At 40.1% G+C, this 21,682-nt stretch overlaps 1 protein-coding gene across 1 annotated transcript in view; it reads right to left on the bottom strand.

The window, feature by feature from the left end:
- The window catches only part of TTLL5 (tubulin tyrosine ligase-like family, member 5), a 136,273-nt gene that overhangs the window by 60,988 nt on the left and 53,603 nt on the right, over positions 1-21,682 (bottom strand). The window contains exons 23-28 of the mRNA XM_010583727.1: positions 20,555-20,675; positions 18,695-18,841; positions 16,326-16,426; positions 13,435-13,568; positions 11,878-12,288; positions 10,214-10,404 (exon numbers count right to left, since the gene is read on the bottom strand). Of these exons, the coding sequence (XP_010582029.1) occupies positions 10,214-10,404; positions 11,878-12,288; positions 13,435-13,568; positions 16,326-16,426; positions 18,695-18,841; positions 20,555-20,675 (1,105 nt within the window). The remainder of the gene's footprint in view (positions 1-10,213; positions 10,405-11,877; positions 12,289-13,434; positions 13,569-16,325; positions 16,427-18,694; positions 18,842-20,554; positions 20,676-21,682) is intronic.

Raw genomic sequence — 21,682 nt, 5'->3', positions numbered from 1 at the left:
GCTCAAAGAAGGAAGCATTCCACTAGAAAACTGAAAGTGTGCAAAATGTCTCATCATTTGTCTCCTTTGCCTTTTGATCTATTTTTTCCTGTGTGCTCAGTTTGACTCCTTCAAGACCCTTCGGTCAATCCCTAATTTTCCATTTTATTACTCACCTTTCTCCAGCAATGCCATCTTTATCCAATAGCTTGTAAAAGAAATGTTTCTTTTCTTCCATTACCTGGCTTCTATAGTCACTGTATTTTCACCTGCCAAGCCTTCCTCAGACACACATACCCCTGAGGCTTTCAAGATCAGTGAAATATTTATACTCCCAGGAACAGAGGGGAAGAGCTAACAATATGCCATTAAAAAAAAAAAATTCGGTGTGTTCTTTCAGTTACATTTTTCTTCTTTCAGCCTTCAGAGATGACTATGGCTAGATGCTACAACAATATAAATATTCACTGTTAATTTGTCCTCTCCCCAGTGTGTATGTTGCATTTTCTTGGCTTCACCACGGAGCTCCCATGCACATCTGTGATCTAGCGCAGGCTAGCATGACTTGGTCTAACAGAGCACCCCAGTCTTCCAGTGCTATTGGAAACAGTCCACCTGCCTTGTCTTCCTTAATGCATCAAGATACTGGAATCCAACAGGCCATCCCAGTATGGGAAACATCACAGGATCTTAACCAGCTTCTTTCCTTAAGAGGCAAAGGAAACTCTAAACCACAAATGTCTAACACACACACACACACTTTCACTGTCTGAATAGTGGCACAAAATACACCTACTACAAATTCCTTGAAGAAACTATGTAATACAAACATATTTTTCTAGGGCCACCTTTCTGCTACCCAGGCAAGCTTGCTGACCACACCCCATACTAAAACACCTTCATTTTATGTAGGGATTTGAATTTGCAGGAGCAACCACCCAGAAGAAGGGAAGAACTGGGGCTAACAGCCTGGGAAGTGTGAAACCTGTGTGCGTACCAAGGCTGATCTGGCCAAAGGCCTGTGACATTCCTTCTCCGCTCATGGAGCTTACCAGCTTACAGGATATACATATGCATACAGAGCACAAGTGTTCCAGTCTCCAGAAAATGTTCCAGACAAAGACCTGCCAGAGACATTCCTGGGAAACCTGACAAACTTGCAAATTCCTTTGTAGTGTCTCCAGTGTATGCATCCATTTAACAATGGAAAAAAAATCCAAGTTAGTGCTGCTATTGTGGATGGCTGAACTCCCCTCTTACTTCTCCTGAAAAAGTCAGGCTTTCATTTACACACTCTCTGCCTCAGAACTTCACAGTGGGAGTGATTTTGATAAGGCACAGTCCTGCCAAACGTTTGATGATCAGGGTGTAGTCTTTCCCATAACATGAGTTCTAGCTGCTCAGCCTGGCCCATTTGATGACTCTCTGCAGATCTGCAGATGTTGCTGCATCATAACAAAAGCCTCTGCTCCTATTCCCTTTGGAGCCTCAGAGCAGAAAGGGTTCAATTCAAGCACTGCAGAAACTACACTGACATTTTCGTTTCCTATAACCTCTGCTAAGACCAGTTATATTACTGCTGATACTACAAATCAGTATTAAAAGTAATTCCAGCTCCTGCATGAAAAGCCTGGGGATGAGGAGGAGACAGGGCCCTGCAGCAGTAGAGAGCTGTGTGAAAAAGGAAAGAAAAATATCCCTCAGACTTCTCCTGGCTTCTTGCTCCTCTTCCAAGTTACAGTGAGATGCCTTTTTCCTTTACACTTCCCTTCCTCTCCATCAACAGAAGGGTAAAAGCTGACCAAATGGTTACATAAGGAAAATAAATCTGATTAAGACTCAGATAAAGTGGGTTGAGTCAAAGCAAGGGACTAACACTGAAAAAAACCCTTTGGTGGGGAAAATATCCCCACCAAATTCCTGCAAATATTTGCTGCACCTTGAATTTCATGGTCTTTTTGGAGTCACCATGTTGCGCCACTCAGGACTAGAACTGAAAGAGCTGATGCCCAGTGGGACCTGTACAGTGTGTTTAGGCACACTGGTATAGTTTGCTCTGTGGCACTTTTCCTCTGCTGAGGACAAGGCAGGCCAGGGTACCACACTGTGTAATTGAGACAGGTAACTGAGGAGTGGTTATTTGTTGTAGCTAATGTTAAGCTGAAGCTTGCTATTTTGGAATTTCTGTGGCATATTATTCCTTCTAGGGCACTGCAAAGTGCCCATTCCAATTCTTCCTTACTCCCTCTCCCCTGTCCTAAGGTTTAAGTAAACTCATCTGCTTCTTGCTGATTTCCACCTTCTGTCCAAATGAAAAATGTAGAATGAGAGAAGTGCCCCATCCTCCTATGGATCTGTCAGCATGTTTGCAGGAATCCTGGCTGCTGGATCTTGGGCACTGACTGGCTGCATAGCAGAGATGGAAGTAGCTCAGTATAGCCCTGCCTGGGTGGTCTGATGTTATCCCTGTGTTTAAACTCCCTGGCTAGAAGAGTTGGAGCTATTCCTAATGATAGCTGGGTCCTGAAATCTCACACTCTCCCTCACAGAGAGGGGCAGAGCTCCCACCAGGCTTCCCCTCCTCCTTCTCTTCTTCCTCCCTCCTGGTGAAGCTGGCCAATTCAACATATTCTGTAGTTATTAATGCTAGTTAACTGAAAAGTACTACAGCCTGGTAGATATCAACTGCAGCCCCCCACACCAGCCAGGGATAGGGACCTCACACAGACCCAGCACTGCAGAAGAAAACCTTCTTTTTACCTTACAGCATATTTCAGAGAGAAGTAGCATGCTATTCACAAAGAAAAAACACATAACATATCCAGGATCCAGCCACCTGGCTCTGGATCTACACACATGGTGTGCATTTTAATGTCCTCCTTGTAGAAAGTCCTGCAATACAAGCACACAGAAATATTTTATGCTAAACACACGTGAAATAAAGACTTTAGAATTAATGCCTGGTATGGAACACAGCAGAGGAAAAAGTAGTCTGGATTACTTTGGTCACAGCCTTCATCCTTCTATCCATCAGAAGAGGCCAATGGCTAACAGTAGGTACAGCCAAAAAAAACCTCTTGCTTCAGCTGTCCAGGAGTAACATAGTAGCCAGTAAGGTCCCTATACCACAAATCAAGGCAAGAAAGGCAATCAAGTTCCTGTACAATGAAAGAGGCTTACTGAACTGTGTCTTCAGGCTTCATTCCCCAACTCACCACCAACACATCTGCCTTGATTATCCAATAGTACTGTTACTATCTTAGGCTCATGCTAGGCAATGGGCAAACTGAACAAGAAAATATCAGGACAATTGAAAAATTGAGTTGAGTATTGTTAAGACACTGACAACACTGCAGGCAAACCACTACACTACACGTACTGACAAAGACATCATCACTCTGTAAAAATAGTTAGCAATCATTTACATGCCATAACTAGGGAAATCAATAATTTCAGGTACTGATTTCCTCACAAGTGTCCCAGTAACCCACTTATCCTAAAGGAAATATTTAGCTTGACTACAGTAAAGCAATGTAGCAAAGAAAAAGTCATAAATATGGAAGCAGCAGCATAGCACACATTCCTCAGTATTAAAGACAAAAGATCAGTTCTGAGCAATGGCCCAGCAAACTTACCAGCCTGCCTGACATATTTCAGAAGATGGAAGAAATTTTAGTTTCCACGCATCTAACTGAAACATCTTATTGATAAGGAAAATTAATTATTATTTCTGTATGTTAAAACCTAGGGATCTATCATTTGCAAAACACTCATTATTCTGTCTGAGGTAACTATGGCCTGTTAAGCTTTCTGCCTTAATGCTATCTTGTTGCACGAAGTTTCAGAAGGTAAGTATATTCTGTGACAATGACTATTCTCTTTTATTATCAGCTTTTACTCTGATGTCTTCCTACTAAACTGAATATCCCCTACATATTATGAGAAACATGAATAAAATCAACTTTATTTACCTTGTCATCCACTGCTCTGTATAATTCCTTCATACCTATCTCCTCCCTAAACAAACAAGCGTAATATTTTCACTTCCTCGTCAAAAATGCATTTTGCAGTTGATTGTTGTAGTCACTCATCTGTGAATCCCAGTTATTTTTCCTGAATTCACTTTAGGAAAGGCAACCAGAACTGAAAACAGTTTTTCACAGGAGGGCATGTAATTGATGCTTACATAATTACGTACTACTTCCTATCCTGTTCTTTAAACATGCTAATAATTTTTTTTGTTGCCTTTACTGCTTGACTTAGAACAAGTATCTCCACTGAGCTTTCCAGAACAAAACTAATTTTTATCTCCCCCAAATGACTAGTTTAAAGCTTATTATTTGAAGTGGTTAAAATTATTGCTTGTCATGTAATCAGTTATTTGTAAACACAGAACTTCATGTGCCATTGTCTTGTCCAGTTAATGCAGCTGTGAAATTTCTCTTAGCTTTTCTCATAATAATCAACAAAAGAATACAGACATACTGACAAATTACCAGGAGGTAGGCTCAAGTTTAAGTATACAGCACACATATAACTTCACAGTAATTGAATATCTGGACACTTGTAGCCCACATTATACTGAGGTAGCAAGAAGTTACCTCATGCAGTAAAACATGAGCTGCATAAGCATGTGTTCACATGGATGAACACCATAGAGTAGTTAATCTACTGTAAATTCTCATCCCATATTACCCTGTAATAACTTGCTTTTATATTCATTCTTTAGGTAATAATATGCCAGTCATTATGAACCTCCTCCTTTCAAATCTTTAATTTTACACTCCTTTGTGTGCATTCTGTATTCTGCATCTTCGGTTATCCACTTGCTGTATAGCAACTGGCTAGTTACTCTTTCATTTGCCTTCTGTCTGTTTTCAATCTCTAACAAAACTTTACTTCTCACCCTACAGATACCTGGCTTGCTTAACAGTCGTTGCTGAAAGCTTGTCAAACTTTTTTGAAAGTTTGAACAAGAACCAGTTTCACTAGATGTTATTTTTCTCAGTTCAAAGATTTCTAATAGATCAAAACATGGGTTGGGTGTTTTGGGGTTTTTTTGGTCTGAATTATGTTTATCTGGGTGAATTAAAATTCCATTTTATTTTCAATTTAATATATATCTGCTAGTGGAGCAAGACTCACTGCTTTAATTTACAGGAAACTTTAGGGTCCTTATTACAGATAAGCACATTTGTTGCCTTTCTGTCCTTTATACCAGTTTTACCTTTCAGTAGAAACTTTGTCACTTTACTATTGCGTTTTTCAACTCCTACATGTACACCTTCCAGCCACTGAAGTCTCACAAAACATTTTTTGCCTATCTTTTCTCCTAGGAGCTTAACTTACATTTTCTTTCCTGGTAATGATCTCCTCTGTATCCACTATAGTGAAAAATAATGCAAAAGAAATTATTTAATCTCTCTAATGCCCATATCCTCCAAAATTTGTTTCTACGGTCATAGACTATATCCCCACTGAATTAATAAATTAATCTATCAATAGCATATTTAAGGAAAACTGATTTCCTGTGGCATCCCCGCATGTCTCCCTGGCCAATAACCACATCATTCACAAGTCTGCTACCTATGATAACTTCAAGATCTTTCCTCCCTATGTCCCCCTAACTTACAAGCAAGAAGCAGCACATGTTGCAGCTAGTTCCAAATGAGAAACCTGTTCACTGCTAATTAATATATGCATTCTGACTGGCTAGACAGCAGTCCAAACAGAACAGGTATGTTGAACTCTACTTGATTTTAGCCCTTGACTGAAACACTCTCATGGGCCTTGCACGTCTACACACTTCACATTTTTCATGAAACAGGTAAGAACGTGCTACCGTCAAGACTAATTTAGCTGAAATTTGGGGAATTTGGACAGGTGTTTTCTCTTTCTTACTTATTTTCTTATGAGCTTTTGAGCTCAGATACCTCCTTATTATCCTACTCAGCCATGAACTTGTCAGGTTAATGCTGGATGCTCAAAGGCACACATTTTCCATAGAGATTTCTGTGTTGCTTGCTCCCAAACATATTAGGTAGTTAACCAGAGGAACACCTTGTTATTTTTGGATACTGTGGAGTACTATAGTTAGGATGGCGAGTACTGCAAAAATCAGGCAGTTTGTCATAACCTCAAAATCAGCTTTATTATTAGATCTTATGTAATCACAAAAACATTGTAAATCTGTGGGTTTAAGTAAATAAAATGGAATAAAATTCCTCAGAAGTAAAAACTAACATTCATTGTTAAGAGCTATATTTAACAATGAAGATTCTCCCTAGCAGCTTCACTGTATTTATTAATTTGTAATGCTGAGTATTTACCTTCCATAACCTGAGATTGTCATACTCCAGTGTGTCCTTAAGGCAACATCTTTCCTGCACTTCCCAATAAAGAAGTTATAGAAGTTACCCAAACAGCTGCTCCTTTTCTAGTCCAAGACAGAATAACACTGCTCCTCTTTTCTCTCTATTCATATCTCTCTCATTCCTGCAACTGGGCAGCAAGGCATCATACAGGGGATTAAGTAATGCTTCCTATGTATTCTAGATCAATATTTCTATTGTATACCACTGTGAAGGCACCCTTGTTTTCTCCATGTTGCAAGCATGAAGATACACTGATGAAATTTTAGATGATATAATGAAAAATATTTTTCAAAAATACAGATTAATGAAAAGCATAATGTTCTCACACACTTTGTAAGACAGTCTGTGAGGACCAAAACCTGTGTACAAGGGAATGAAACAGCACATCAGTAGAGGCTTTACTTTCCTACCATCTCCACCTCCCATGTTAAAAGAACTGTTCACTTCACGATTATCACTGTGAAGTTCCCATCTGGCGTTTCAGAAGTGAACGGAGAGGACTGACAAGACAGAAAACTGATGTAATCACAAAAAATGTCTAGAAATGCATAGGAAAGTAGTGACCTGTTTAACTAAATCACCCTCATACAAGCCTTATCTCTAACCTTCTCTCACCTTTCAAACCCTTACTTCTCCTGTCAAAAGCCACCAAGATCACATAACCCAGAGTCCCCAAACACTCCCATGCCAAGTCTTTCTCCCTTTCAACCCATACCAATGGTCTTTGACTTCTCACTTCTCTCCAGCTGTTTACTAAATCTCTCCCACATGTTTCTCTCTCTTCTGCCCCTATTTTCCCCCCTCCTGGTTCAGACCAAATCCTAGTCTGTCGAAATCTATAACCACACAGCGCTCCCATATAGCTTCACCAATATCTACCCTTCTGCAAATCACTTTCCAAACAGCAAGCCTACTCTGTAATGCCTGCACTTCTATTCATTCAATCCCCCTGCTTCAAATCCACATCCATACCTAGTGGCTCAATGCCAGGTGTCCTGGTTCCAGGTCCCTCAACAATGAGCCCAACCCTTGCTTGGCTCTTCCTGTTTTGCCTGTACAGGCACTTGGTGCCATACTATTATGCTTTTATTGCATGCTGGTACCTTTTGTTGCCCTTCATTGTAAAGGCAGCCTTGCCTTCCCACAGAACTAAACCCCTTGGTCCTTGTTGCAAGACAGGCTTTAAAAGCCAGGCCGGATCAAAAATATAATCCAAATGAGTCTTAGATGACAGAAGAGTAGAAAGTGTCCAGGAAAAAAAAGAAAAGCACAAGTAGTAGCCATGTGCTTTAGCTATGTTCCTTTGGGCCTTGCAGTTACATCTGAACCTTCCAAAACATCACTGTTTCAGGTATGATTAAAATAATATTCTCAGCTTAGAAATTACTATGTGTCATAAATTCAGTACTGAAGAATCATATTGCCTTAAAAGAAAAACTGTCCTCAACTAAACCATCCAAATTTTCATGCTAAGCAAGCTTCAGATTTCATCTCTCCAAATCCCTCCAAAGGGATTATTGCAGAAACATAGCCTGGAGAATCACAGCACAGAGCAGATGCCTAGAACTGAATGGATGCAGGCGCGGGAAGGAAATTCATTGTCAGATAGAGCTCCAGCTCTAAACTTTTCATTGACTTGTGAATCCCTTTCTACATGGATCTTTCTCATGATGACAGAAGACCACTAAGACATAACCCAACCCATGTTTCTCTGTTTCACAACAGAAACAAAGCCTATACAAACACTGTGTAGCTGAATACAAAAATATATCAAGGTGACTCAGAAAATCTATGTTGTCTGCTAGGAGCTAAGGTCTTTACTGTTTGCTTGTCACAAAGAAGGGAATTAGCACCTTCATTCTCCTTCTATACATTTCCCACCTATTCTGGGAGAAAGTATCTTGGGAGAACCTGGAAGCAAAAAGCAATGCAGACACATTTACCACAAGCAACACATTTCCAGAGCTACCATTGCACTTCATAGCTACTTTCAGACTTGAGTATACCTACACTGATTGACTGACTGGTGGCTAAACAGGTTTCAACCTCCACCACCTACAGTTACCAGAGTACATTCCTTTGTCACCCAACACAGCTGTGCTCCGGAAGCTATACAGCCCTTCCCATGTAGATCTTTGTGAATTCCTCTCTCGATTCCGCCTTCTGTAATTCCTAATTTAACTAGCAGTAACTAGCTATAGTAGGAATCTAGAAGTTTAAAAATCATCTAATAGCTATATAAATAGCAGCAAGAGGACAACTTGGGTTCTCTAGACAGACCTTAGAAACCACAGCAGTTGGAGCCAAGTGGGAAATTAGTGGCTTTAGGGAGAAAGTCTATGAATTTATTTTTAAAAGTTCTTTTCTGAAAAGACTGAAATGAAATAGATACATTTAAATTTTTTCCCAAATATTTGTTTAGATACTAATTTTTATCCAAGGAGGCAATTACCATCATATATTCAGCTTTCAACAAATCAGCATTTCCTGAATGAAAATGTTTCACTATCAAATTTTTTGAACAGTTTTACTGACAAAGTTTAGCTTAAAAAGCTGAATTCTGATTTCATTAAGAGAACCAGACTGACAGCTCTGAATATTACTGGACAAGCAAACAAGCTTCTCCTGATGTTCCCCATACCACTTCAGTCTTTGAAAGATCAAATTCTTTAAGTAGGGTCTGGCCTGATGCAAGATCAGGCCTCAGAATCACTGGTATATTCAGTGCTCACATTCTCTTCTGAGTTCATCACTAGGAAGGTGCCTTGTTTTTGTGACTTATCCTTTAAAGCTCAAGATCTATCTATCTGCAAAGACCAGAGTTGCCTGTGTTAGTTCTGGAACTGCCCAGGGTGAATCAAAACCTTGAGCTAGACATAGAAGGGTCCAAAAATCTATTCAGCTTCCTAGAGTTATAAATGCATCTCACCTTTTGAAAAAGACATATTGCCAATCATCTAACCAGATATTCAAAATCCAAACATATAACAATAAAATTGTAAGAAGCAAATATCAGCAGCTATTGCAACTATTAAACATGCCTCAGAAAACTTAGCAAAACATCACTGTTAAAACAATACTTCCAAAATCAAAGTATCAGAGTGAAGATATTCAAACTGTTTGTCCCTAGCAAGTAAATAGGGAAAAAATTAATTTCTGACGCAAAGCACCTATCCTGGAGAACCTCCAGTTGGCAGCTTAATTAACTGAGAAGTGTCCAGCTTGAACACCTTTGATGAACACAACTATAGCATATTACAAAGAAAAAAAAAAAAAAAGACTACGTGTGTAGCCATTTAGGACATAAGTCAAAAAGTGCTAAGTGGAAAAAAAAACCCCTAAGTGGAATTCTACCAGAAACCAATGTAAATTGGATCTATACCACCATGTTTAGCAAAAGGATTATCATATCCCAAGTTAGTAAGTACTTCTTATGTCTTTACAATGTTACTGGTATTTAGAATTTACAACAGAATTCATTCTGCAGACTTCCATTCCCAGCACCATGATGACACACTGGAGGAACGAGGAAGCAAATCGTATGGAAGCACAAATCTGAGAAGACTTGGTTTTATTGTTTAATAAGACCAAGCATGGGTTTGGTTTTTTATAACTTATTTTCTAATTCTCTGCCCAGTCTCACTTTCTTCTATAAAAGGACTTTAGCAACGTTCTTGTCATCTTGTAAAAAAATCAAAATCCTGGTCACTGTAAAACACTTCAAAACAACAGTATGACAGTAATTGATTTTCATGAGATTTAATTCTTCCAGCATGTCTCAGCCCAGCCCAGTGCTGACACAGAAGACTGTGACAGACTTTTCTGTTGTCACAGGGACTCTAGCTTTACTGATTACATACCTGCTGTGTAAGGATACTGATGTGGCTTGGTGGGGAATACTGACAGGCTGCTTGCTTTTCTGCCAGCTGCTGCAGTTCTGCTGCTACCATACTGGGGCTATAACGTTTGCCCTGGGAAGAAGTATCTTCTGCATCTTTGTACATCCTGGCTGAGCCCACACGCTGCGCACTTGGACTACGATGGCACAAACCTACCAAACAAACATTTGGATATGCTTAGTGAGGGGTATGTCAGACTGTCTCAGCCTGCTGATCACAGAGATACAAAAGCAGGTATAATACTTTCTGCACATTCTAGGGAGAATACAGCTTTCTATTCTGCATGGGTATTGCCTATATGAGCTTTTGTCAATTCCAAACCCATATTCTCTTTATCGTAATGTATCTAATGGCACCCAATTCCAGAGAATATTGGCTGCTGTTACCCAAGTTAAAATTATAATGTTTTTCCTTAAAAACTAATGGATCCTTTTACATAAGCTACTCACTTGAGAAGTCAGATTTATTTTAATGCTAGAAAGGTTGTCAATATATATACAGCAACCCTACTGAACATGTGCTGACCCTGACATACAACCTAAAGCAAATGTATACCATCATCAAAAAAAAAAAATATTATCAGGACCACAGCTGTTAGCCTGTGTGTGGTTCCCAAAACTTTCCTAATAGATTACAGGCTGCATCCATAAATTCCTACAGTTTCTTCTACCCTTCAGATTCCTTACACTCTAAAGTTGCATTGCACAGCTATATTCTACCCCAGCATGGTAAATGAGAGGTCTCTAGATCTTGTTTTTAAGATACTTTTGGATATGGCAGTGCTGAAGGGTCCTAGAGAATGAGATACAGTAATGATTCATTCAGGTCTTTCTTTTCTGGAGGTCTTGACGCACCCTTAAGTATTCAACAATTATGAGGTTTTGTTAAAGGATTTCTCTGCACGGTAGAGAAACACAGAACTAAGAACAGCACATAGACTGATAGGACTTCTACTGACCAAAACTACATTAAAATCACTAAAGATAAACAAGAAATATCAGTAACAGAATCAAGCGAAACTATACAATAATTCATTTCCCAGCTCTTTTCGAACAAGTTCAAAGGCCAAGTTCAAAGCTCAAGGCTGAGGGGAGACCTTATCGGTCTCTACAACTACCTGAAAGGAGGTTGTAGTGAGGTGGGTGTCGGTTTCCCAGGTAACAAGTGATAGGACAAGAGGAAAGGGCATCAAGTTGTGTCAGGGGAGGATTAGATTGGATATTAGGAAAAATTTCTTCACCAAAAGGGTTGTCAAGCATTGGAACAGGCTGGCCAGGGAAGTGGTTGAGTCACCATCCCTGGATGTATTTAAAGGATGCATAGACGTCACCCTTAGGGACGGTTTAGTGGTGGACTTGGCAGTGTTAGGTTAACAGTTGGACTCAATGATCTTAAGGGCCTTTTCCAACCTAAACAATTCTATGATTCCCTGTTCATCTGCTCAATAAAAGGGCATCTTTGGCAAACAAGGCCTGCTTTCTGCACTCTACCTTTCCCTGAGACATTTAGCACCATTCAACAAGACTTGTAATTCTAGAAACATAAAATTTCTATCTACTCCAGAACAGAGATTGAACAATCTCTATACTGAACTAGCAGGTTATTATACATCCCAGAACACTCACCTACTTTTGCAGAGGATGGTCGGGACAATCGTTGGCTGTAGATCTGAGCAGCTCTCTGAAAAGATGAGAATGGGCCAATGGTGTAGCTACCAGAATGACAATGATGTAACCCTGCAAGGCTAGAAGCCTCACTGGACACTGGGTTTGTGAAGACAGAAGAGCTGTCAGGAGCTGTACTCTGCAAGAAGGGTAGTGGGGATGGGGACTGAATCAGCCTAGGACCAACCAGAGGAGCTGGCAAGGAATGGTGACCAGGAACCTGTGAATTTTCAGAGGCTGGAGGCTGAGCTGGTATCCAGGAACTGGTACTTCTCTGGAACGTGGCACCAGAAACAGATGAAGAAGCACTAGGAGGGCCGCACTGAGGTAATTTCACTTCAGCATTTAAGGAGAAGGTGGGTCCTTCTGGAACTACACAAAGATAATGAGCACACTACATGAGAAAAAGCTGCTTTTCAGGTCCTTTGGATAACATCAACACACCAAAGATTCCTCTACTCAGACACACTGAAGCCAAAATGACCTTATATATCAGCAAAGACAAGAAGTGGCTCTACATGATGAATATCCTTTCAAAGCTTGCCATATCTAGATCTTCCCCCACAGAGGAGCAGCTCACTCTTTCATACTGCTCACTGTACCTTATCTTCTTTTCAGTTTAAAAGAAAAACCTGCAGAATCTTCCTCAAAATTGGGCATTTCAATCCCTCAGTTTGAACCCAAAGGTTCCAATCTTTGTTTAAAAAAGTATTAAAAACAGTACATGCATTCATTATTTTTTTCTTGATGGTGATTTAAGCCAGTTCACTTACAGGTTGATTTGACTTCTTTGAGTTTACAGCCTTTTAATGCTCCTTCTGCAGGCAGATCTGCAACTGAATTTTGGGGCTGATCACCTTTTATTTTTTTCACCATGTCAGGATGTTCTATAACAAAATCAAGGAGTTAGGAAGTAGAACAATGCAAACTGTGATATCATTAGAACAGGACAGCAGAATTTAAACCTGTTACAGTGGACTTTCTTGCTAATATTTACTGTAGACCATGCAATTCTATTGATCACAACTGTGCTGTCATGTACAGTAGCATGTACAGTGTCATGTACTGGATACGTATGGCTGGCACTGTACTTCCTTCCACAGAACACCTAATTAGGCTCAATTATACAGACTCTGCCCTTCAGTGGGTATGCTCACTGCAGGTAGCACAATTTAACAGGCCTTGATTTCCCTCAACCCTTACTCTGATTTCAGGATTCTCTGTTCATTTCAAATCTCAGTGCCTTCAGTTCGCACATTCTCATTTCAGTCATGAGCCACCGTATCTAGTTCCTTATAAATGCTAGTCCAGATTCATTCCATTTCACTTCAGGCAAAGAAGGTAGGAGTGCAGTTAACTCTAGTCTTCACGTATAGAGTCAGTTAAAAAAAAAAAAAAAAGATATGCAACCTCAAGAAGCCTGAGTAACAGTCTGGAGGGGTTGTTCTCTTTCCATAGACTGAAGTTAAACTGGATTTGTCTGGGCAACATCATCTCAAAACTACCTGCAAAACTTACCCCCTTGAGGCTGTTTCTCTGACTGGTTCCTGGTGTTGCTGGGTTTTGTGCTTGTGGAATTTGTTCCTAGGAAGACACCAGCTGACTTGTTTTTGTGTGTGTAAAATGTCAGCACTTTCTCCAGGTCACTTTCACTACAATAAGGACAGAAGAATGGATATAAGTGAGGATTCTAAGTTTTTCCGCATTCATGTAACTGATAGTCAAAGACAAGAAACAATAAGACTGAAGAGGGGAATGGGAAAAAAGGTGAGGCCAGACAAGCTAATGATTTGCTCAGTTCTGCAGGGTAAGAGCAGAAGGAAAGGAACATGCCTTGGTTAAACCTGAGATTCCCACTGAAATGCCATTTTCTTATGCAGTAGAAAATTCAAGGCATTCAGGAGCCTTCCCAGGATAAATAAAGAGCAAGTGAAAATTCCAAATACATTTTTGGGGAGATCAGTTCAACAGGAGAGATTCAGTTCACAACTAAATTTGCGAATCTTCCCCAGGTGCTCTCTAGAACAAGCAGCTATCTTGTTCATGAAGAACTGAGCTCAGCACTCTGTTTTATAACAGTCATCGTTAGTAGTTTCAATTCAGCTGGGGGCAGGGTTGGGGCAGAGGGATATGAGGAAAGAGGAAGGAAGAGCTTGTTAATTAGCCAAAACTGTAGGGTAAACAAACAGAACAGTCAATATTTTTGTTAATCTCACAAAACTTGCATATATTTCTCATTTTTGTTACAACAAGAGTTTAACACGGGAATATAAATTTGCATAGCAGCAGTTATAATCCTGCAAAACATCCTCTGCATATCACAGTTGCGCTAGTCTTGGCTAGCCTGAGCTTTGGTAAAAGCAATGTCTAAAACTGATCCCACTGGAGTTTGGGCCTTCAGCGCATGCTGCAAAGTTCATCTTTCCTCCCAAACAAATGATAATAGAGGTGAAGAGAAAATGGAAGAATGAAAAGTTGCTGGTGAAGAGGTGTTTTAAGCTTTTAAGTCAATTTACCAGCATAAGTATATAATTTTACATTGCACTGAGGACATTTAGAAGTAATGGTTGTAGCATGTGTATAACTAAGCACAATGCCATCCACGTGATGTTGAAGTTAGTCAACCAGACAATCCCAACTATTAAGTGGCAACATTTATTAACCTTTTTCTCCAGTGTTGCATTCACTGTACTGCAGAACAAACACTCAAAGTGGAAATCTATCCCCTTTGCTTGGCTCCAAATGACTAGCTCACTCATTTAAGCTTCAAGCACAGTGCATAGTGTCAGGTATCAGAGTTTTCAAATATACCTGATACTTCACAAGAAGCACAAAGATCATTGCTAGAAATTGCCTGATCGTTGGCAAACTGGCTTTTGCTGTTCTTTATCACTCAGGAGATGATCCAGCAAAAATCTCCAGTCACAGCCTAGACTATGCATCAGGCCATGATGGCATGGTAGCCAATAACATGGAAACAGAAGACTTATGCAGTTCTGCCCCAAACAGCCATCTCTTAGTATTTCTGGCAAAAAGCAAAATGACTTGCCCTAGGAGGCAACAGTCATTTTTGTGGCCAGAGACATCAGTGAACCAAGAGCATGCCGTGGGCCCATGTAATGTGCATTTCTAGTGACAGGAGTAGATGCTATGGTATATGGTAGTCAGACATCTTGAGTATCATTCTTTTATAGAACTCTATCTGAAAAGCAGCAAGATTTTTCTTGGAGCCTGTAAATCTGTTGTGGTAATGACTCCATCAGTTATATTAGCAAAATGTAAAATTCATTGATTTCATGACAGTGTAGCATCAAACGACACTGTGAAGCCTCCTGAACTTTGTTAAGAAGCCTCAGCTATCACCCACCTCTAATCAGTCAGTGAGTGCTATCCAAACAGAGAAAAAGAAAGAACAGTTTCATAACTGATCATGAAAAAGAAGCAGTGACTGCTAACCTTACCAGAGAAGATAGAAGGGCATTAAAAAGGCAGGTGAACTCTACCTGTTGAGATATTGACGGGGGTCCTTGCCCATATAGACATGTCATATATGGGTCAAATAAAGGACTCAAAAGGAATCGGGTTTTGTGCTCAAGAATCAGAGGCTTTGAGGACATAATTCTGGTTCACTGAATAATTTCAGACCTCTCCATGGTCAGATAGCTATACCATTGGTTTTCATACAATACTACAGGCCATAAAGAGTATTTACCTATTTTCAAAATACATTTCCTACCAGACTTTTGTAAGTTTAAGGCAGATAAAGTTCAGAGTTAGATAAAATTCACAGAAAATGCTGCTTTTTCATTGTGAACCACTTGCACTGAACTGCCTTAGCAAGCCAAATAAGAGGTTAGGATGAAGACAGGGAGTCTAACTCCCTTCCTTCCTCATCTCAGAAAGTCCAGACCTGGAAAGTTCCTGAAGAGAGGCAGCAAGCATGAAATTTGTTTCTGAGAGCAGAAACTTGAGAGCCAGAGCCACAACAACTGTTCAACCACAGCAGCTCAAGGCCATCTGAGCAGCAGCTCTAGTTTCACTCTCCTTCCAAAGTACTGCCACATTCGTGCCAGCATCACAGGAAAGGCAACCATTAGCTCACCAGCATCAGTTTGAAATTTACACAGACCAGGGCAACCACTGCTATCCTTTGGGAATCTACTTAATGGTCAAAACATCTATTGTATGTCCTTCTCAATGCACCAGATGCTGATGCTACAAGTATTTGGCTGCTGGAAGGAAGAAAAGAGAAAAGACAAGTTCTCTGTCCCCCAGCAAGAGCAGAAGCAGGTGCTACAGTCAGTAAAGGTATCTGGAGGCCTTTAGATCAATCAGATCATCCTTAGAACAATCCCATCACCTTCATGGCTAGGAGATCCTTTATCAAAGGGAATAAAATTTATTCCTACCTTGCTCTGGTAATAAAGTTCTGAAAACCTTCAGGATTCACTCCCTCCTCCTCCTCTTCCTGTTTCTTTTTTGGTCTTTTCTGAACCATCTGCTCCGTTTCCTGTTAATAAGCAGTATCAGTAAGTATCTCTATGTATTTACTTTATGTTCCATGGCATAGCTACAGCTCAGAGAAGACAAAAAACATTTCCATGGGATCTAAGGAAAAAAGAACATCAACTCCAAAGAGCCAAATTATAAGTATTTCACTATGTGCAACAGAATGGATAAATATAGACAGCCCCAGAGACAGCATGCTAAGCATACACTAAACTCCTCATTCCTCCACCTGACATAACTTGTTAGAATTAATTTGCTGAGAAGAGGTCAAGCCTTCATAAATACATGCTGCTGCTCCTTCAAATACACACTTTGCTGGGACATAAGGAAGTATGGAGGCAGGGTGGGGGGGAAATCATTCTTTACAGACATTAGGTCTCCTTTCTACTTTTCCTGTTTCTGTCACAAACATAGAGCTCCTCAAAATAGCTTTTATTTGAGCATCTGTCCCAAAAGGAGATATTCTGAAAGAAAGGAGGACAAAAATATAAAATAGAGAAACTCAATCAAGAAGGTCTGCTGAGGGCATCCACATTTCCTACCATAAACTAGGAGTTCTCGTCTTGAGTAAATTTCTCTTGTCATGCAGCAAATTGCTGAGGACTTATCTACATACCAAAAATACATTGCTTTAGCAAAAGCAAAGAAAGTAAAACAGCACAGCTTGTGGCAAACATGCATTTATACACTAAAATATACTGGAATAAAAGATGGTAAGCCTTTGTGTGTGAGAATGGGAGCAAGCTCTCAGATATAAATGATCTATTTTACACCAGTAAAACTTGTTGACACTAGAGGTTGTATTGATACAAACATTTCTGTTTAAAAAAAAACCTACAGGCCTGTCTGAAATACCAATACCAGCATACAAGCTTTATCTGACCAGACTTGACCTCCACTTCATTGCTTCCTACTGGTACTCTGAGCATTCCCATGATGAAAAGGTCACATACATCTTTTGAAAGATAATTCAAGAGTGGAAAGAAAAAGCCACTCTGGGACATGTCTCTACCCTTCACTACTTAAGTAAAGTCTGGACAGTATGTGATCTGTTTTATGTAGTTTGCTGGAGATAGTATTTTTTCTTCTGTGTCATTACAGAAGATACATAATGGTTAATAGGATTACCCTACTAAATCTGAAGTTACAAGTCAGTGAAAGTCATCTATACGTTGGACTCAGACATCAAAAACCTCATAGCCTAAGAGTCTCTCAATAGCTTAAACGTGTACATCCTAAAACCTCAAGTGATCTGTTCTCACTTGTTTTAACTAAGAAAAATATGTTTATGCACTGATTTATTACCAGTTACACAGCTTTATTTTGTGAATTTACTCAAGAGTTAGCAGAAAATCCTGATGTTTGAATACAATTTGAGTGGAAATTATATCCAAAGTAGCTGCGTTCTTCACTCACCACAGAGCCACCCAAGTGTTTTGTGGTTACTCCTAACACAGTAATTCAGTGAGCATTAGGCATACAAGGCACTCCCTGGAACAGATTTGGTTCAATACCAACCTTGCTTTGACAGATCAAATTACCAGATGTCAGTTCTGACAAGGTAATATAAGTGAACATCCTCTGCTAACGAGTAGGAGCTTGGAGGCCTGTGTGCTCAGCAGCCTCTGAAAGCAAAATTTAAACTACCCTTGTTCTAACACTAAAGAAATGCTAGGCAGCAAAGGAAAGGGGAAGCTGTTCTTGCAAAACAAGGATTAGCATGAAACCACTATGCTAAGAACAGCATCTTCTACATCTAAAGAGGTGAAAATTATTTAAATTAGGACCTACTTCCTATAACAACACATACAGACTCCCATACTACAGATAGGTAGCAGTCCCTCAGTATACCAAACAAATGGTAAAATACATATTTCATACTGTTCTGTACAAAAAAATTATCTCTAAAGAAGCATAATAAAAATAGGGAGAAATGGGAAGAAGCATTTCAAAGCACTAGAATTGAAGACAAGCCAAAGAAAAAGCAAATGCTAGTTGAATTCCACTTCATTTCAACACTTATTTTTACTTTTATGCACATGATTACCAGATTGCATACATAATGTAGTAATACTGTTGTCTATCCGACAATTTGAACAAACTACCATTACTGGATGCACAACTGCAAACAGACCATGTACATTACAGAACAGAGCCTTTAAAACAGTCTGCTGTCTTGACTGTGACAGCAGCCAGCAGGAGATACTTTAGAAGAGAACAGAAACCAAAAAAGAGCTACCAAAAGAAGAAACAAGAAAGAATTAGTCACCTTGTTATAACAGATTATGAACTCGCCCAGCTGGTGAGCCAGGATACGACGACGATCATTTAGTCCTAAACGACGGCTGGGGAGTAGCATCCTCAAGGACTGCTGAAGATTGCTGGCAGCTCGCTTCAGAAAGCGTACCACAAGCTCCTGCAAGCAAGAGAGATGGAGTTAACAATGGATCAGCTGCAAGATGTGGGCAAAAGAACAGAGGTATTACAGCAGCTAGTGACTGACAAGAACTAAACACACTGTCCTGAAAAAATGAGCTGACAACTGACAGGCAAAAGCATTCTGCAATGTGCATTTTTAATATAGCCCTACAAATCCAAGGTGAGGAGAGAAGAACAATAGTGTGCCTTGCCTGAGGTGGGTCAGAATTGGGAACACTTGAGGACTGTTTGTCTGAAAAGCATGGCAGATGAAGAAAACAAAAAAACAAGCAGCAAAAAGCAGGAACAACACAGAATAACCTGGAAAGTCCAATACCTTAGGAAAACATTTCCAAAAAACAACCTGCAGTGTGTTAAAGAAAGCCTGTGATGAAGTGTACTAACATAAAACCCTCTCAGCACTATCACAGGGAAGGGGATCTTGGTCAGATATCTCCACTACAGTGATGTAGCTCCATTTCATCACTTTTCATGTATGTATACTATTGCCACAGACTCGCCACAGCAACAGATGACTACATCTACAGCCATTTAATTCCAATCCCCCACCATGTCTGTTTGACCTCTGGTAGGGGAAACATATGGCAAAGCAGATTCTAAGGCAAGATGCATCCTGTGGGTGTTTTGAACCCTTTTTGTCTCCCCTCTGGATTTGCTTTTGGTTAGGAGCTCTGCTAATGCATAAATGAGCAGCCTCACAGCCAAACTATTGGATTTCACAGCTCGCCTCTCACTGCCATTACTCCAGGCTGGTTTGATCTGTTATTTTAAACATTATTTTTCACAGTACAGCAGACAAAGTGACTCTCAAAAAGCCAGATTTAATTTCCACTTGGAAAGAGCAGGGGTAACATTTTCCACTGAGTCGACTGATTATTCCTGACACACAATTTTATCTCTGAACTGCATTGGCTGTTTCCCTGCAACATACATTCAGCAAGGATACATTTGGATTTGCAGAAAGCTCAAGAGCCTACAGTACAAAGCTCTTTTAGAAAAGTTTGTGAGGGTATCTGGGCTTGCTGCACTCTTTAAAATGTATATACGTTAAATATAGGGCCTTAAAATACTGCCTAGGAAAATTCACCACATTTCAAAAAAACCAAACCAAACCAAACAAACAAAAAACACAAAAAAACAAACCAAAACAACAAACAAAAAAAAACCAAAACCGCCTATGCTAGAAAGTAACTTTCTCTCCTCAGTGGCTTTTACTTTTTCCTCTATCTAGAATGCAAGGAAGATTCCTAAGCGCAGATGCCTGCAAAGAGTAAAACAGTACATAGGAGAAAAAGCTTAACTGGGTACCTGTTCTATTTGAGTAGATGTATGCTTTGTTTAACGCAGCAGAAACTGGATACTGCCAATTAATCTTAAAGAATCTTAGAGAGAAGAATTCAAAAGCAGGTAAGCTCAGAGATCAGTGAAGGAGAACCAATGAAAAATCTGAGCAGCTTGAACGTCAACCACACTCTAGTCATTAAGAGCTGTCTACTCTATTGCTGCTCAGATGTCAGTCAGCAGTCCTACCTTGTCTGTATATTAAAAATACAGCATTGGCAGGTGGACAAAGATAGACAACTATAATCTCAGTTGGACTTCAGTTCTTCCAAGGATGGGAATTGACCTCAAAACTCTTAAGGCAGATTTCAGCTTGGCTTCTCCATCTGGCCAACACAAAGCTTCTTACCATTTGCTCATCCTCTTTGGCAGCCCAGGTGGGATTCTGGATCTGGTCACCAGCCTCCTTCATCAGTCGCAACTGAACATGCTGTAGATAGGCAGAGAAAGCCCTGCGAGCTTGCACTTTGCTGTGGACCAAAAGAATCAGTTAGCTATCTTCATAGTAGTAATGGGAAGAGTTCCAGCAGTCAGGCACAGCCTATGGACCAAAGTACAGTCAGCAAGGACCACCTAGGTGCACAAATGTTGAAGCTCAAGGGAAAGAGGACCCCTTCACCCCACAAGTATTTTCAAGCAGACCTTCAGTTCACCAAGATGGGGTAGGTATTGCAGGAGATACAAAAAACAGCAGACACTCTAAGTTCTAAGATCATCTCTAAAAATGGAATGTTCTTCTTGCCTTTTCACAGCCTTAGCTACTCTCCTCCAAAAGCCAATAACATGAACATCAGCAAAACTGTGTATTTTTAAACCAAATTCAAGGCTCTCTTGGGCCTGTGTCTTCACAAACATTTTGAACACCACAACAGCAGACCATAAAATACATAAAGAGCTTGGTACTGGTGCCAGAGTTATAACAAAGGCCCTGCGATTCCCATCGGAAATGAAAGAATTAAGTCTGTGAAAGTGAGCTCTTCCTCTGCTGGCCCAAGGACACAAGCCAAATATCATTGAGCAAGGCATCACTGAAGAATGAAAGAACATCAGCAAAATCTGCTGTGCAGCTGGCTGAACATATTGGGAAGCTGTGAGCATGAACTGAGGAGAGGACTGGGGTAGGACTGGGAGGGACACATTGCTTCTCATTCCCTTACAATGGTAGTCACTTTAGCGTATGCATCTGTTGTGAAAGAAATCGCTGAAAGTTTTGCCTAATTCTGTTCATTGTCATCTTGGCCTAAACCCTCTCCTCCAACATTCTGCTCTCCCAATCTCCACTCTTCCTCATAGTTTTCCCCATACTCACTACAAGCTGTCCCTTGAATTGCCAAGCATGATTTCTCCTTTCCTTTTCATAAGGATGTAGAAACAGATGGACTTTAGTGACAGTGACAAATTCCCCTTCTATCACAGGCAGTCTCCTAATCTTTTCTATAAAATTATTAAGTTTCATCTTAAAACAAACTAGAGTTTT

The sequence above is a fragment of the Haliaeetus leucocephalus genome, unplaced genomic scaffold (genome assembly GCF_000737465.1).
Source record: "Haliaeetus leucocephalus isolate CR32 unplaced genomic scaffold, Haliaeetus_leucocephalus-4.0 Scaffold932, whole genome shotgun sequence".
NCBI classification, from domain to species: Eukaryota; Metazoa; Chordata; class Aves; order Accipitriformes; family Accipitridae; genus Haliaeetus; species Haliaeetus leucocephalus.
The sequence above is the reverse complement of the archived record's forward strand: the minus strand, read 5'-3'. Positions and strand labels throughout refer to the sequence as shown.